The sequence below is a fragment of the Gossypium arboreum genome, chromosome 1 (assembly GCF_025698485.1).
Source record: "Gossypium arboreum isolate Shixiya-1 chromosome 1, ASM2569848v2, whole genome shotgun sequence".
In the NCBI taxonomy this organism is placed as follows: Eukaryota; Viridiplantae; Streptophyta; class Magnoliopsida; order Malvales; family Malvaceae; genus Gossypium; species Gossypium arboreum.
Window position 1 is genome coordinate 108,312,583 of NC_069070.1, and position 15,092 is coordinate 108,327,674.

General features: G+C 35.0%; 3 protein-coding genes across 9 annotated transcripts; 1 reads left to right on the top strand and 2 right to left on the bottom strand.

Moving 5' to 3' along the window:
- Window positions 1–1,302: 1,302 nt before the first annotated feature.
- Window positions 1,303–5,959, top strand: LOC108483233 (SEC14 cytosolic factor-like). The gene is made up of 12 exons (XM_017786514.2): window positions 1,303–1,570; window positions 1,831–1,904; window positions 2,008–2,036; window positions 2,885–2,968; window positions 3,070–3,123; window positions 3,329–3,406; window positions 3,614–3,667; window positions 4,148–4,207; window positions 4,280–4,375; window positions 4,573–4,674; window positions 4,784–4,864; window positions 5,363–5,959. Exons 2-12 carry the CDS (start codon window positions 1,850–1,852, stop codon window positions 5,681–5,683), a joined length of 1,014 nt encoding a protein of 337 aa, XP_017642003.1. The 5' UTR covers window positions 1,303–1,570; window positions 1,831–1,849; the 3' UTR covers window positions 5,684–5,959.
- A 109-nt stretch (window positions 5,960–6,068) lies between these two features.
- Window positions 6,069–9,553, bottom strand: LOC108483232 (uncharacterized). The gene is made up of 5 exons (XM_017786513.2): window positions 8,977–9,553; window positions 7,628–7,713; window positions 7,234–7,539; window positions 7,007–7,090; window positions 6,069–6,646 (listed from the first exon to the last, which is right to left on the bottom strand). The coding sequence occupies exons 1-5, from the start codon at window positions 9,373–9,375 to the stop codon at window positions 6,217–6,219; spliced, it is 1,305 nt and encodes a 434-aa protein (XP_017642002.1). The 5' UTR covers window positions 9,376–9,553; the 3' UTR covers window positions 6,069–6,216.
- Window positions 9,554–10,367: 814 nt separating this feature from the next.
- LOC108483492 (WEB family protein At5g55860) lies at window positions 10,368–14,274 on the bottom strand. 7 transcript variants are annotated; one of them, XM_017786932.2, is made up of 4 exons: window positions 13,616–14,274; window positions 13,267–13,325; window positions 12,660–12,855; window positions 10,368–12,301 (listed from the first exon to the last, which is right to left on the bottom strand). In XM_017786932.2, the coding sequence occupies exons 3-4, from the start codon at window positions 12,828–12,830 to the stop codon at window positions 10,517–10,519; spliced, it is 1,956 nt and encodes a 651-aa protein (XP_017642421.1). In that variant the 5' UTR covers window positions 12,831–12,855; window positions 13,267–13,325; window positions 13,616–14,274; the 3' UTR covers window positions 10,368–10,516. The 7 variants fall into 7 exon arrangements, with proteins under 7 accessions (XP_017642421.1, XP_017642416.1, XP_017642420.1 ...); XM_017786927.2 differs by having other exon boundaries at window positions 12,660–12,860; XM_017786931.2 differs by having other exon boundaries at window positions 13,267–13,349.
- Window positions 14,275–15,092: the final 818 nt, after the last annotated feature.

Sequence of the window (15,092 nt, forward strand, 5' to 3'; positions counted from 1 at the left end):
ATAGCGAAACAATAAAATTTTAAAATATAATTATAAACGATTCGTATCAATATATATAATATAAAAATAGTGGGGAACATAAACCCTAATCAATCCAATACATGTGAATTACAATCACATGAAAATTCAAAAAAAAAAAAAACCAAGTTAAAATAATTTTGAGAAACATTAATTATATATATGACGTCAAACTATTCATGTGAAATGTTTGATGATGGAGCAAGCAACACATGGGAACATTCTTATTAATTAGCTTAATTATTGAAACTTGTTATTATTTATAAATAATATAGTGAGTGAGTGCAATTATGAACAAAGCTCAGCATCTATCCTGTATCTAATCTCTATATATTCTTTCTAAATAGTAGTGATGTGAACAAGTACATATGCCCCTCTCTCTCTCTTATTAGCCACACACAAACATAATTAGAAATATATATTGAAATGGAAAACATGCAATGAATGAAACTTCAAAGACATGCATTCTTTATATATACATATGATTCTATCCCCATAACCACATCACTTTACCTTTACCTTTTAATTGCACTACAAAGAAAGCATGTGAACCATTAAATTTGCTATTTAATTCAATTAATTTAGTTGATCTATACTAGTATAAGCAATTCCATATAACGAAAGAAAATAAGTTATAAATATAAACAGCTATAAAATCAATCAAATTTTAATCCATACGATTAGATTGGTGTTAGCTATATGACCAATACCTAATAAAAATATGTTAAAATAGTTATATGATAAACATAGATAAATTATAAAAATAATTTATTTTGTTTACCTCGATTTATATTTTAATTATTTATGTTTAAAATTTTATATTTTAGTCACTTACGTTATTGTCTTGTTATGAAGTAGTCACTTTACTGTTATCTCCCTAATGGTAGTCCTACGTGGTAATCTAAATGTATTTTAAAAGTCAACTTGGATGTCTAGTTGCTGAGATAAAGATAGGTTTTTAATTAAATAAATTTAATTTGGACTGGCACATAAGACATCAAAGTTGACATTTAAAATCTATTTGGACCGTCACGTAGGACCACTGTTAAGGAGGTAACGAAGCTCAACGGTAGAGTGACCACCTCATAACAAAATGATAACATAAGTGATTAAAACGTAATTTAAAACAAATAAAAATGACTATTTTTATAATTTATAAGTATTATCTCTTTCTTTATAAGTTTATGTAAGATAAAAACATGTCAAATATTGTAATAAAAAAGGACGGACTTCATACAAAAAGAAATCTATGACCTATATTGTTGAGGCAAAGGGTGAGCCATTAATCCAAAGTAAAACTAGAAACAAGTGGTATGGGGACGCATGCCCCTTTAGATGTGGCAAGGTCTAAGACAAGTACCCATCAATTCTTTTTTGTTTATATTGATTAATTTTTAAAATTAAAACCTTAATTGACCTTAGGCATAAATACTTCATATTTATAAGAATAATTTTTCTTTATATTTTTAACCGTTCACTTCATAAAAAGCAAACGATATTTTTCTTTAATAATATCTTTTAAAGCAGCTGCATTCGAAAAAAAAGAAAAAAAGTAAGGAACCCCAGATTTCAATAGTTTCGGTTTTTATTCTTTTTTTTTTTATTTCTTTCTAAAAAATGTTTTGCTCTTTTATTTACTTGCATCTCTTTTTGTGATTCTTAAGCTTAAATATTTAAACTCAAGCTATAAAGAGAGCAACAATGAGAACTGAGTAGCACTACAGCTTTGTTTTTAGTTAAAGTTTTAATTTTTGTTATCGAAGTTTTGTTCTTTACTATCTTTTTTTTTTTCTCTTCTTGTTCGTGAGAAAGGAAAAAGCAGAAAGCGAAAATGAGCAATGCTCATCAAGAAGCTATTAAGCAATTTCTTTCCTTGATGGAAACTGGTGAGATTAAAGGGGGAAAAAACCATTTCTGTGTTCTTGGGTTTCTTTTGTTTTGGTCTGTAAATCACTAACATTTTTCTTTTTGGGAAAATTTGGCCAACAGTTGATGAGCGAATGAAGAGCACATTTCAGGTTAGTCTTCTTCTTCTCTTCTTCTTTTTATTTAAATAATTGGGTGGTGAGATAATGAGCTGAAGAGAAAATAGAAAATACAGATTAGATTTTCCTTTTTCTTTTTGTAGTAACAATTAGGCAAGTTTCTTTTAGTTACTAGAACTTTTGCTTAGGACTTGATCTGATTGCTTGGTGTCATGCAATTTCATATTTAACTGTTTCTTTTCTGAGTTGATCCTGATCTATCTCTTGCTTGATTTATCTCAATTATAGTCTTCTTCTTTTTTTTTTTTTTTTTTTTTTTTGTTCTGTGAAGTTGTAGTTGCTTCTGTGTTGAACTTGGTCTCATTCTCAGTATTTAACTAGTTTCTGGGGTGTAGTTACTTAGTTGTGTACCTTGGCAAAGAGTTACTCAAATCTCGGTTACTACTAGCTTCTGGCATGACCTTTTTGATTAGTTACTGAAACATGATGTTATTCTTAAAATATTTGTAGATTACTTTTTCCAGGTTACCTATGCAAGTTCCTGCAAAATAAGTTTATTTATACCTAAGGAGAAACAAAAATATTAGTTGCCAAAATCAAGTATCTACAGATATAACTATACAAGTTGGATATCTAGATTTTAGCAGCGTCATAAAGTATCTAAGGCTAAGTGTGGTGTGTAGATAAATAAATTACTTACGAGTGTCTGTCCCAGTGCCACTACTTTTTACTGACATTTGAGGTGTCCTGAAGGAATTAAAATCTTTACAATGATCTATACCTGACATCTGGATAGGATAGATGAATACAGCCTTTTGCATTTCTGGTTTGTACTATGATCAGCTGAGGTTTTATTTAACGTTGGTTATCCCGGTCTGCAGAACATGCACCAAGGGTATCCAACTGAAACTTTAGTACGGTTTCTCAAAGCGAGAGATTGGAATGTTCAGAAAGCCCATAAAATGGTGAGATTCACCTGGTGCACTTAAGCTATAATTAAATGTTGTGCATCAAGTATACCATTTTTTTTTCTGTTTATTAAATCGTAATTTGTTCCCTGGTGCAGTTAATTGACTGCTTACAATGGAGAATTCAGAATGAGATTGACAACATATTAGCGGTGAGTTTTTCCTTTGAACCCTAATTGATTTCTTATATCTTTCGATTTATGATATTGCAAAACCATGTGTATATACTCTTATAGAGATCATACTGACTTGTGTGGTTGACTCAGCTGTAAAAAATAGCTTCAGCGGTAACTGATAAAATTTGTTCTGGCAATTGTTGATTCATGAGATAACTCATTTTACTTTTTCATTATGTAGAAACCAATTATCCCCACTGACTTATATAGAGCAGTTCGAGATTCTCAGCTTGTAGGATTGTCGGGTTACTCAAAAGAGGTATTTACTTATTCCATTGGGATATATCTTCATATTCATATTTATTGTGATTGTCCTGCAACTGGTTTTAGTAACTCATTTGTTTTGACGTGACAATATGTAGAATATATTGTTATTATGTATCCCTTTCTTTGGAAGGAAAACTTTTGTTACATTCGAAAGAGCTTCCTTGGTGATTAACTGCCTCATTCCTTCTGACATTTGCAGGGTCTTCCTGTCATTGCTATTGGTGTTGGGCTCAGCACATATGACAAAGCATCTGTAAGGACATCATATCTCATTGTATTTCTAAATTTGGCATTGCAGACTTTGGAGTCTGGTTTGATATTTGAAACGGTTGTTGAAAGAAATCATCCAAAGGCACACTATTGAGCTTTTAAGTACCCATATGTTTTTCTGCAAAAAGTTAACTTGTGTCCAGTATAATCTATTAGGACAAAGTTAGTTGTGTTTTATGTTTAAATGCACAAATACAAGACCTTAATTGAGGGCACAAGTTACTTGGAAATTGGCACCATTTTCTCCTGGAAATTGACCATAACTGCATTCTTTTTTCTCTTTCATTAACACTTTGTCCTTCTTGCGGACATGTTTAATTAATAATACTAGAAGAATTGGATACTTAATGTGTTAGAAAGGGAAAATTGTTGGGTGGAAGGCATCTTTTAGTACGAGCATGTGCTTCAGCATGCACTGTTGGGTTATTTCTATAACCCTTAAATCTGTCATCCTGTGTTGCAGGTGAATTACTATGTACAGTCGCACATTCAAATGAATGAATACCGAGACCGTGTTGTATTGGTGGGTATGACGCTGCTACTTTGATGTTGTTTCACTTGTACAATTGCTTGCTAACAGTTGCTTTTGTTATAGCCTACTGCCACTGAGAAGTATGGACGGCATATCAGCACTTGTCTGAAGGTTTTGGATATGACTGGCTTGAAGCTTTCAGCATTGAATCAAATAAAGGTATGTTTTAATTTCATATAACCTTCTCTCTTACTCTCTGTTTAATTACTTTTTGGCACGATGTTAGAGTTCTCATTTTCTTCACAGGAAAGCATCCAAAAAAGTGAATCAATGGAAAAGAAAATTTTCTGCTCATTACTGTGCTAACCCTAGTCTTCCTAATGCTGATCAGTCTCCTGTGCTATTTGCTAATGCAGATACTGACCACTATATCAACAATCGATGACTTGAATTATCCTGAGAAGACACAGACATATTATATTGTCAATGCGCCATATATATTTTCGGCATGTTGGAAGGTTTTTTTTTTTTTTATGTTTCTTAGTTCTCTTCTCTCAGTTAATTTATGCCCCCCCCCCACCCCCCCAAAAAAAAAAAAGGCTAATGCTTTTCTGCAATTATTGGCAGGCTGTAAAACCTCTCTTGCAAGAAAGGACAAAGAGGAAAATTCAGGTGCTTCAAGGTTCTGGAAAGGATGAGTTGCTGAAAGTAAGAAAACCCTTCCATCCTAGTTTGAAAACTCTATTTAGCATGTTGTCTGTTTCAAATGTCAGAAATACTTCTTGTCTTTGCACCTATGTTAAAATCATTACTGACCTGCAAGTTAATGTTATGATCTGGTAATGTGAAGAGGATTGTAGTAAGCCTTTAGTTTGCTTTCAACTACCTTTAGATAATCAGTCCTTTCATTTTTTTCAAAACCAACTTGTCATGGTTTTATGTATTGTTTTATTCTGATGTATGAAAACATAGCTTCATTGAATTTTAATCTGTATGGATAATTCGAAAAATGAGGCGTTCATCATTCACTTGGTTCTTGTGTGATTGTTCTTAAGGCATTTTGCTCCTTTGCTATCATTTCTTTACATACTGATAAATTTTAGTGAATAAGGTTTTGCTCGCTTTGACATGATTTTGATTTACTGCTTGATCCAGCTTTGTTACGATTATTTCCAGACTTTTGACATGTTCATTCCAACTATGCAGATAATGGATTATTCATCCCTTCCACATTTTTGTAGAAAAGAAGGTTCTGGATCAACACGTCACAGCAGCAATGGAACTGGACATAATTGTTTCTCGTTGGATCACACCTACCATCAACAGCTTTACACTTACATAAAGCATCAAGCTACACATAAAGAGACCAATTCGCCGATCAAACAGGGGTCAGTTCATGTAGAATTTCCTGAGCCAGATCCAGATGATACCGCAATTGCATTGACAATTGAATCCGAGTTGCACAAGCTTGCAGACCAGAATGGCCTGTGCAAGTCGTTTAATGGCCTTAAAGTAAATGGTGTTTAGATTTTAGATAATACCGATTACATAGCTGTTGCCGATATGTTACAAAGAACCGAGACTGATTAACTACTGTAGAATGAGAGGCCTTGTATTTCGGTCATCAAATGTCATAGCAGAGCTTTCTTGCATCAGCTCGATGCAGACTTGATAGACAACTGATCCGGTGTAACTTGGTATACCACCTTGTTGTGGATAATTGCGCATGCCTTTTCTTTTTAAACGAGACTCTGTATGAAACAAGACCTTCCCAGTTCTACTACATGCAGCTTTCTTGAATAATTTTCTTAAGATTGATGGTTGGTTGATGATAATATGCATTAATGGCAATTGCTACTTCACATCAGTTAATAACTTGTTTATCTTTAATGTCAACATTTCTAACTCCTCATTCGTTAACTGGGGAAGATGATAATTGGAATATGGCCAATGCCAAACAAAATTCTTGCAGAAAAATAGCAAAAGTACTCGAAAGGGATGTAAGAGACTCCATGATACCATCAGCTTAGTATGAGCAATGTCAACATCATATCACACTTCTAACTTAGCTGTTTATAGCAGCTATAAGCAACAGCAATTGATGCAGCAGCACAAACAACAGCAAGAGCAGCATATGTATCTTCACGTTCCCAGCTCTCGAACCAAGTTGGTTTGGTACAAACCTTGCGTACACTGGCACCTTTTCCGCTATTTATCTTCGAAATAAGCTTCTTGCCACTTTTTTTCTTTTCAGGTGTCAGCTTTGCTACCCCCTCATCTGTATCCACAATATCCGACTTTGGAGGGTCATGGCAACAAGAACTGCTGTTTCTTTGGCAACAGCTTGCGAGATCATCTTGAGATTGACAGGCAGTTATGTTCATCTCATCCATTTGTCTTTGTGTTGCCTCTTTGGTAGTTTCACCATTTGCTAGGCGCCTTAGTTCTTGAAACTTCTTCTGTTCTTCTTCAGATAAACCCATCTGACCCCTGAAATAAGCATTTAAATCCCCTATTATACATGGTAAGTGTGTCAAATCGTGTCTATACTCTGAACATTTCTTGTTCTGTAAGAAAACATTCAAGGTACTACCGTAGCTCCCACAGTTCACTACAGAGGAATATAAGGTGAAGATTTTGAGTGTGTTCCCGGCATCATTTTACATGCTCATATTCTGTTTTCAGTCAAATTACTCGCTGCAACTTCTATTTCACACTTGCCCTACCTTAAATACTAAAGTTTCTGCATATTGCATTCTTAATCCTCTTATATTATATTCTACACATGAAACCGACATCAAACGAAGGATTGATAATAACATAGAAGCAAGCTGATGCCAAAAAAGTTACCTCCACAATACATCTATAATTTCTCCCTTCCCAATATGCCACTCTAGCAGTGTAGGTACATCATCGGGGGTAACATATCCATACCTGCACAAAATATTTATGTATTTAAAAAAAAAAGGAGGCTCAGTTATCAATCCAGTAGAAGATTTACATGAAGAAAAAGAAACTAAATTAACAAATCAAGGGAGATTCAACAAAATAGCCAGTGGAAGAGAGATCACTCGTACCAATGTCCAGTGACTTCTCCGTTGAAATTTGATCCAAATATAATAACATTTCCTGCATACTTATGACCCCCAATGTGTGAGCATGGGCTAACAGACACTCTACCTTGAAGACCATACAATACTATCTCTTCTTTGAATCTGCTAACCAGTGGAGGTCCACAAACTCCACAACGCCGATCTCGGGATCCATGAGAACAAACAAAAACAAATGACCCTTCTAGTTTTTCAGGAGTTCCAGGCAGCCACTCACCATTCTTTACAAGTACTTCTTCAACAAAAGTGTCAACATCAAAATGGGTCAATCTCCTGCATCCTTAGCTAAAACAGTGATCAGTATTAAGCTTGAAAGTAAAGGTGAAACATCTAAGTAAACCTCAATGGAGCTGCAATAGACCTGTATCTAATCATGTCTGGAAATATTAGTACATCTCCATTGGATGTCTCAGTCCCATCATGCCCTTCACATATTGTCAAGCGGGTCTATAAGAAGACAAGCAGAAATAGATAATGTAAGCATGGTGGACAGGGAAAATTCAAAATCTTAAATGATGCTTAAACCAACAACCAACGATCATATCATTTATCTTTTTATCTAAAGTATGTCATTTATCTGTTCATGGTGATAAAAAGATTTACATTATAACCAAAAGGGAATACCTCAGTGACTCAATGTGGTGCCCTAGAAAGATACAAAGGGAAAGTAATTCTGACTGACCCATAACCGGCATTGCATGCCAGTATGGATATGCTTTTATAGATGCCTCATTCACATTAAATATAGAAAGTTGAAACAAACACGTTGAAAAACAGACATTTATCGAAATAAAAAAAGAAAGAAAACATTTATTTAGTTCCTTCAGGATTCAAAGGATCATGTTGATTTGAGAACATCAAATCCAAACTTAACATAAGCTAGGTGTGTTAACATATAAAATCAAAATAATTCTGCTTCAGAAAAATATGGGTAAGAAATGCAAAGCACACATCAAACGAACAAATATGAAGCAGAAAAAAATCAGACTGAAGAGCACTAAATCACCTTTAAACACACAAATCCGAAAACAGGATTGTATCCCCTAGGTAATAAAACAGATTGAATTTTGTAATAACAAGTTCTGAACTAAAAAGAAAACAGATTGCAGAACTCAAAATCACTCCTAAACAAAGCTACTTAACAAACCATCAAAAGCCTACATGAATGTACTAACCCTAAACCCTAAGGTAAGAAGGTGAAATAGAAACTATTAACACACACACACAAAATCATATTTCCCTTCATGAGAACCTTTAGAGAAAATGACAATCACACTGGAGAATAACACCCAGTCTAATTTACGAAAATGTTACACCAAAATGTCAAAACTGCATTTCTCCAAAGCTCCAACTCACCTAAACAAGAACTTCAAGTTACCAAAAAGCAAAACCAGTCTGAATAAATGTGATTTTATGTTAAAAAGATAAATAAAGAACCATAACCTAAAGTCAATCTGTTCATACAGGCCCACCAAAAATACCCATTAAACCCACAAATTAATAAAAATGGGATTCAGTTCGTAAGAAAACCACAAGTTTTCTACATTTTAGGATCACTCAAAAGATTAAGCCAATCAAGGGAAAAAACAAAACCCCACTTAAGTTCACCAAAAATGTATAAAGATAACAAATTTGAAGCCAAAAGCACTAACCAGACCTTGAGATCTTTCGAATCATAATGAACCAAAAAGAGAGAAAAAGCACACTTACCTCTTTTATCATATCAGCCTTCCTGGCCAGAACAGCGGCAGACAACAACCTAGGCAAACGATCAAACTCAGCAGCCTCAATCCTAGGAGGCCAGACTGATGGGCTTTTGTAGCAAAGGAAGACATGGCGTTGATAGAACTGGACAGTGCCAGAGATTGGACTTTGCTGTCTAAAGTCAGGCCTTGAGAAACCAAACTCAACATCACTGTTACTGGGACTAGCTGTTTCAGCAGCTAGAAGACCCTCGTTTGAGTAACTCCCAGAAGCACTTCCGATGTGGGAAGATGGGTCTTGGAGATAACGGTCAAGGTGGTCTGAAACTGTGATTGGAGAAGAGGTCGATGATGGGTTTGTTGGGAAAGTTAATGACTCTTCTCTTTCTCTGCTACTTGACATCATTCCAAGGCACAAAGAGTGGTAGAAAGAATGGGTTTTAGGGGATGGAAAAAGGAAGAGTACTGTTTCAAGAAAATGATGGTTTTTTTTTTCTTCAGAGAGAGAAAGGGATGGTTGGCCTTTAAGAGCGATGAAAGGCCTTTTTTTTTTTTTTTTGGGGGAAGTTTTAACTTCCAGAGTTTCCAGTGGCACGGGAAAGACAAGATTTTTCTTTTTAATGGATTTGTTTTGAAATTTGTAGTCTTTTCCATATTTTAACTTCTTTTTCCCATGTTAATATTTTTTTGTATTTTTCTTGTTTATATTTTTTTCTTTCAAATTTTAGGATAATTCACTAAATTTTCAATTGATTTAAGACTTGAGAGTGTTGAATGATTTCTATTGTTAAGTAGGCTGTTCTCATGCATGGGCTTTAAGAGCATTTTCATTTTCAGTGTGATTGATTTCATCTAAATGGACTTTGCTTTCATTTGTCAAAATATTAAGAGGAAAAGGCTCACAAGTCTCTTTTCTTTTTTCCACCCCCACCCCCACCCCCTTATCTATATCATGCCATCAAATTAATTACTAAAAGAGACTCACATGTTGACATCAATAATTGAGATTGGTACTGGTGATACCATAAGATTTTCTCTCATCTAAGGTATGCCCACTTTGGTCATACTCTTGTTTTTATTTATATATAAAATCAACTAGATTCACCTGCTTCTCATTCCTCAATCAAAATAATGCAAATTAGACAAGTTTCAGGCTGATAATCAGGATGTGAAGAACATTTATTGTGTGTGTGTATATATATATATATTCTACCAGTCATTTGAGTGACCAAAAACATCAAAGCTTAACTTTGCTTAGTGCCGAAGGCTCGTCAACATCATTGCTGCCACATTGCTCTCCAAGAACTTTTGGCACTTAAAACAACACAAACATTCATTTCCATTGCCAAGTCATCAATTAACCTAATAGTAATAATATACACAAGTCATTTACTCCACTTTGCTTGCAAACTAATCCTTAGATATTCCACTTTAAATTCCTCACACAAGAATAACAGGGATTTGATTTCACAGTTCTCAGATGTACACACAACCAAATATGTTTCTCTCAACCATTGATAAATGTACAAAGATCAGGCAAATCAATGTTACAGAGTCTTCTCACCAGGCAGATACGACGGAGATCCACCCTCAATTTGGTTCTTTCTTCGATTGAAGATACCGCTGATATTAGGTAAAAGCACCTTTTTCGAGACAGAAGACTTCTCTTTTTCCAACATTTTAGCCTGCACAATTTTCTCTGGTGGGTTCTGCTTTTGAATTCTGTAGTGCTGCGGGGATGATTCTGTTGACATCTGTGCTTCTATCAGAATCCGAGATGCAGCTGCAACTGCTTTCTTCTGTTCCTTTTCACGCCACTTCCGGAGCTCTCCCTCCACAGCCCTCTTTGCAGCTTCAGCCATCTCTGCCCTCTTCAAAGCATCTGCAGTTGCAACCTTCATATCTTCAATCTCTTTTTGAGTTGCCTCTAGTCTCTTAAGGGCCTCATTTTCACTAGCCTTCACAGCTTCGACCTGAGCCATGGCAGCTGCCACTTTCATTTCAGCTATATTATCAGACTCTTCAACTTTACGACTCAAAGACTCGAACTCTTCCCTGGAGATAGTTATATTGGCTCCAGATTCAGAGGTTGAGGCACGTGCAGCATTTGTTTTCTCAGAAAGCATCTTTATTTGATCAAGTGCCCTAGTCTCGGCTTCTTTTGCAGCTTCAGCTTCTTCCAGAGCAACTACCAGCTGCTTATCTGCTTCCTGAAGTGCAATTCTCGAGGCTTCAGCTTCCAACTTTAACTTCTCAGCTTCCATTTTCATCTCTTCCGCTTTTTGCCGTGCATTTTCTGTTTCCACTGATAGCTGTTGGAGGGTTGATAACATTTCTGCACAGGCACCTCTTGTTTTGGATTCCTCCGAAAGGAAAGTTTCAAGCTCTGATTTACTTTTCCGAAGCTTGACATGCAGATTCCCAGCAATGGACTCAGTTTCCGCTTCCTTCTCCTTCAGCTCAGAATGCTCTTTATTCACATTTTCTAGTTCCACCTTAAGAGACTCCACCAAACTCCTCAAGGAATTCTCTTCTTCAGCGACTTTTTGCAGCGATTCTTTAGCACCATCTAGCTCTGAAGTAATAGTTCGCACAGACTCCAGATCGGAAGCCTTTGCACTTTCCATCTGTTTCTGCAAAGACCCAATCTGATTATCTGTTTCAAGCAGTTGAGCTTCAAGATTTCGCATAAGTTCAGGGTCAAACTCATTCTTCAAAGCAAGCAACTTCTTTGTTGACTCTTCAAGGGTAGCTTTATATAATTGCTTCTGAGTGTCCTTTTCAGCAAACATTTTAGCTTGTTCTTGCTGTGTTTCAAGAGATGCAAGCTTCACTTGTCCGATCGACTCCTGTACATATGAAATTTCCCTAGAGAGCTCTCCAACCTTCTCCATGTTAACCTTAGCTGCATGTTCAGCTTCTTCTGTTTGGTTGAAGGCAGCAATTTTCACTTCTAAGGATGCATTACAGTCCTGACGGACCTTCCTCAATTCTTGTTTAGCAGCATCAAGTTCAGTAATTACAGTCATGTATTGTTCCCTTGCAGTTTCCGAGTCCTGGCTCCTAGTTCCATCGGGTCCGGGAAGAATACCAGAATTTGCTTCTTCAATCTGCTTAGCCTTATTCTTTGCAGCTTCTGTAGCCTTGACTGCACAATCCTTGGACTCGTTAACAGTTTTGAGTTTGTGTGAGAGTTCCTCAGCTGTTTTTTTAGCCCTTTCTAGCTCTACAAGTGCTTGAGCCTTAGTTATCTCAGCATTTGATAAGTGTTCCTTTAACTTGTTCAACTCTTTTTGAGTAAGGTGAAGCTGAGTCTCCTTGGCTAGAACTCTCTGCAACTCAAATCCAAATAAGAATAGAAGATTAGTGGACTATCGAGATTTCCCAGCAATCCATCCCTGAAGCTCTGGTTGTGCAGTTAGTAATTGAACAATGAGAACATTAATATATGCAGCTTAGAAAGACGTCAAAAGACTCCTTACATAGGCTTCTCAGCCTTCACATAAAATAGATGCTTTACTCATAATCCTGAGTGGTACCGTTCTTATGCTTTTTAATATTTACAATCATTAGAGATGATCGAGAACCAGAGAATATACAAATGAAAGAAAGAACTTGACACATACTACTACGACTTGACACAAAATTTCAGGTGAAAGAAGAAAGAGAACTTCTGCGAATCAGTATTACCTCTGCAGAGTGAGCTTTTGCCTTTTTCATGGCAGGTTTTTCCCCAGAGAAAGCACCTTCACCAAATAGAGTGACAGCATCTTTAACAGATTGGAAAGGTGCACTAGTATCTATCTCTCCCACCTCCACTTTCTGAGAGTCAGTGGCATTCTGGCGTCCCTTTGCAACCATAATGTTTTGCTTGTTCGTTATTACTCTGAACTTCACAAGTTCAATAAAGAAAAAATAAGTCGGGCGATGTGAGCTCCCAATCACCATGTCTCAGAAGAAAGAATAAGAAATGTAGTCTCAAAGAAATTTCTAGTCTCTTCAGCCAACTGATTCTTTGGCATTACTGTATGGCTAAACGTCTTAATAAGATGAGCTGATCACAACATAGACCAGTAATTTCAGGCAGTGAAAAAATGCACTAACCAAAAGAGACATAATAAGTTTAAGAAGTGAAACCTTGTGTTATACATCTGTCCTAGACTACCCAAAAGTTCATATAAAATCCTCACTACAATGTACATAAATGAAAATAGATTATTCCAGTAAAAAACTGGTCAAAATCACCAAGATTTCAACATCATCATGAAAATCACACTATGAATGAAGCTGACCATACCTTAAATATCCTTCTCAAGTCTTCAACCAAATTGGCTAGGAAGCTTTAACTTTTCTCTCCTAGAAATTCAAAGCAACAGAACCCTAGCTCAACCTCAAACAATAAAAGAAAGGAAGAAATATCTTTAAGAAATTTTTTCTAGAATTCAAGAACATGACAAAATTGATGCCACCAGTATAGAAGTCAAAAGAAAGGTAAAAGACAATTTAACAAAACAAACAAAATTCCATGTCAGAAAATTTGCCTATAACTGCTTAAACCAAAAGAAAAAAATAAATAAAACCCAGAAACAAAAAGTCTTCAAATGAAAAAAAAAAAAAAAAAAAGAGGGGACGGGGGAGAGAAGCACCTTGTCTAAAGCTAAAAGCCCTTCACAGCTTCATGATCATCTTCTTTGATCTTCATACTATTCCTTCTTTCTATAAAATAAAAACTCTTTTAGTCTTTCAACCTAACGACCAAAATCCACCAAGAAATACCCAAACTTTCGACAGGAATCTCCCAAGAAAATTTGATCAAAAATTCTCTGCCAAGAAACAAGTAGGCTTCTTGGAAAAAGATTTCGTGGGTTTTAATCAAAAGGGGGGAGGGGAGCTAACTATCTTCCTTTTTGCTAGTATTTTTTTGTTTTTGTTTTTGTTTTTGAAGGTTTCAAATAGTAAAAATTGCAACTTTAGAGAGAGATAAAGAGGAAGAAAGTTTGAATATTCGAAAGCAGTTTGAGACAAAAATTTACATCGGCAAAGACAATGAAGAGAGAGAAAGGAGGAGAGACTGTTTCGTTTGATGGAGAGGCAGGCTTTCCAAGATTGTACTTCTTGGACAGTGTTGTAGAATGTCTTAAAACGAAAGGGTAGTTTTGTCTGAAAGATACTAGTTATGTGAAGAATGGTCAGGGTTGGCACGTTAAAAGTCTAGAGTGATGGCAGCTGAGAAGTGACTGAAAGAAAAATGTGTTTGTTAAAGAGGTTTGGTTAATTACTTGCTTAGCTGCTGCTCCCATCTTTCTCATTCACTCTTGTATTTGTTGTTTGTTTCCTTCTTTTCTTTACTTCCTTTAGTTATTGTATGATAGCATTCAGTAGGTTGATTAAGAGATTAAATATTATTTCATGCTCAATATAGAAATTAAACTCTTGAGTATTAATTATCATTTTACCTATCTCCTATGGTTAAAATCATAACAATTTTTTAAATCAACCCACATAATAATTTTTTTATCTTTTGATTCAAATTACTAATAATTCACGGCTTATTATTCAAAATTCCTTTCTTATTATCATTAAAGAAGTTTAACATTTTTTTATTTGGGAAAGATACTAACACCGTTGTAAATTTAATATGATTTTACATTAGAGGTGTTTATGAGTTAGGCCGTGCTCGACTAAAAAATCATGCCCATTTATTAGGCTTGGTTAGGCTTAAAATTTTACCCAAATCCGACCCAGATAAAAATACTAAAACCCGAAACCTTTGGCGGACCATTCGTATTAATTTTTATATTATTTTAAATATATATTATACATCAAAATACTAAAAACATCAAAATAAATATTTCTCAACAAATTGAAAATAAATTTTAAAAATATGTAGACTTAAATAACACTAAGATAAATACAATTTAACAAGTAAATGCCTCTAAAATAATAAAATTAACAAATGTCTTTAAAATAATAACAAAATTAACAAGAAAATAAGTTTTATACAATATCTAAATAATAACAACAAAACAGTAGCAACATAGTAATAAAATGGTAGCAAAATAGGGAGAAAACAACAAGAAAATAGCATTCAAAAATTAAAAAAAAATACAGATTTTTTTGTCC

What these genes read in the sequence shown, in the direction of transcription:
- LOC108483233 (XM_017786514.2), top strand. Translation starts at nt 1,850, where the DNA reads ATGAGCAATGCTCATCAAGAAGCTATTAAGCAATTTCTTTCCTTGATG. An exon ending in TCTTTCCTTGATGGAAACTG is followed by an intron (nt 1,905 to 2,007) that starts GTGAGATTAAAG and finishes TTTGGCCAACAG; the next exon opens with TTGATGAGCGAATGAAGAGC. An exon ending in TATTTTCGGCATGTTGGAAG is followed by an intron (nt 4,675 to 4,783) that starts GTTTTTTTTTTT and finishes AATTATTGGCAG; the next exon opens with GCTGTAAAACCTCTCTTGCA.
- LOC108483232 (XM_017786513.2), bottom strand. Translation starts at nt 9,375, where the DNA reads ATGATGTCAAGTAGCAGAGAAAGAGAAGAGTCATTAACTTTCCCAACA. An exon ending in AGGCTGATATGATAAAAGAG is followed by an intron (nt 7,714 to 8,976) that starts GTAAGTGTGCTT and finishes GTCTTCTTATAG; the next exon opens with ACCCGCTTGACAATATGTGA. An exon ending in CCAGACATGATTAGATACAG is followed by an intron (nt 7,540 to 7,627) that starts GTCTATTGCAGC and finishes CTAAGGATGCAG; the next exon opens with GAGATTGACCCATTTTGATG.
- LOC108483492 (XM_053030058.1), bottom strand. Translation starts at nt 12,917, where the DNA reads ATGGTGATTGGGAGCTCACATCGCCCGACTTATTTTTTCTTTATTGAA. An exon ending in CAAAAGCTCACTCTGCAGAG is followed by an intron (nt 12,302 to 12,659) that starts GTAATACTGATT and finishes TTTGAGTTGCAG; the next exon opens with AGAGTTCTAGCCAAGGAGAC.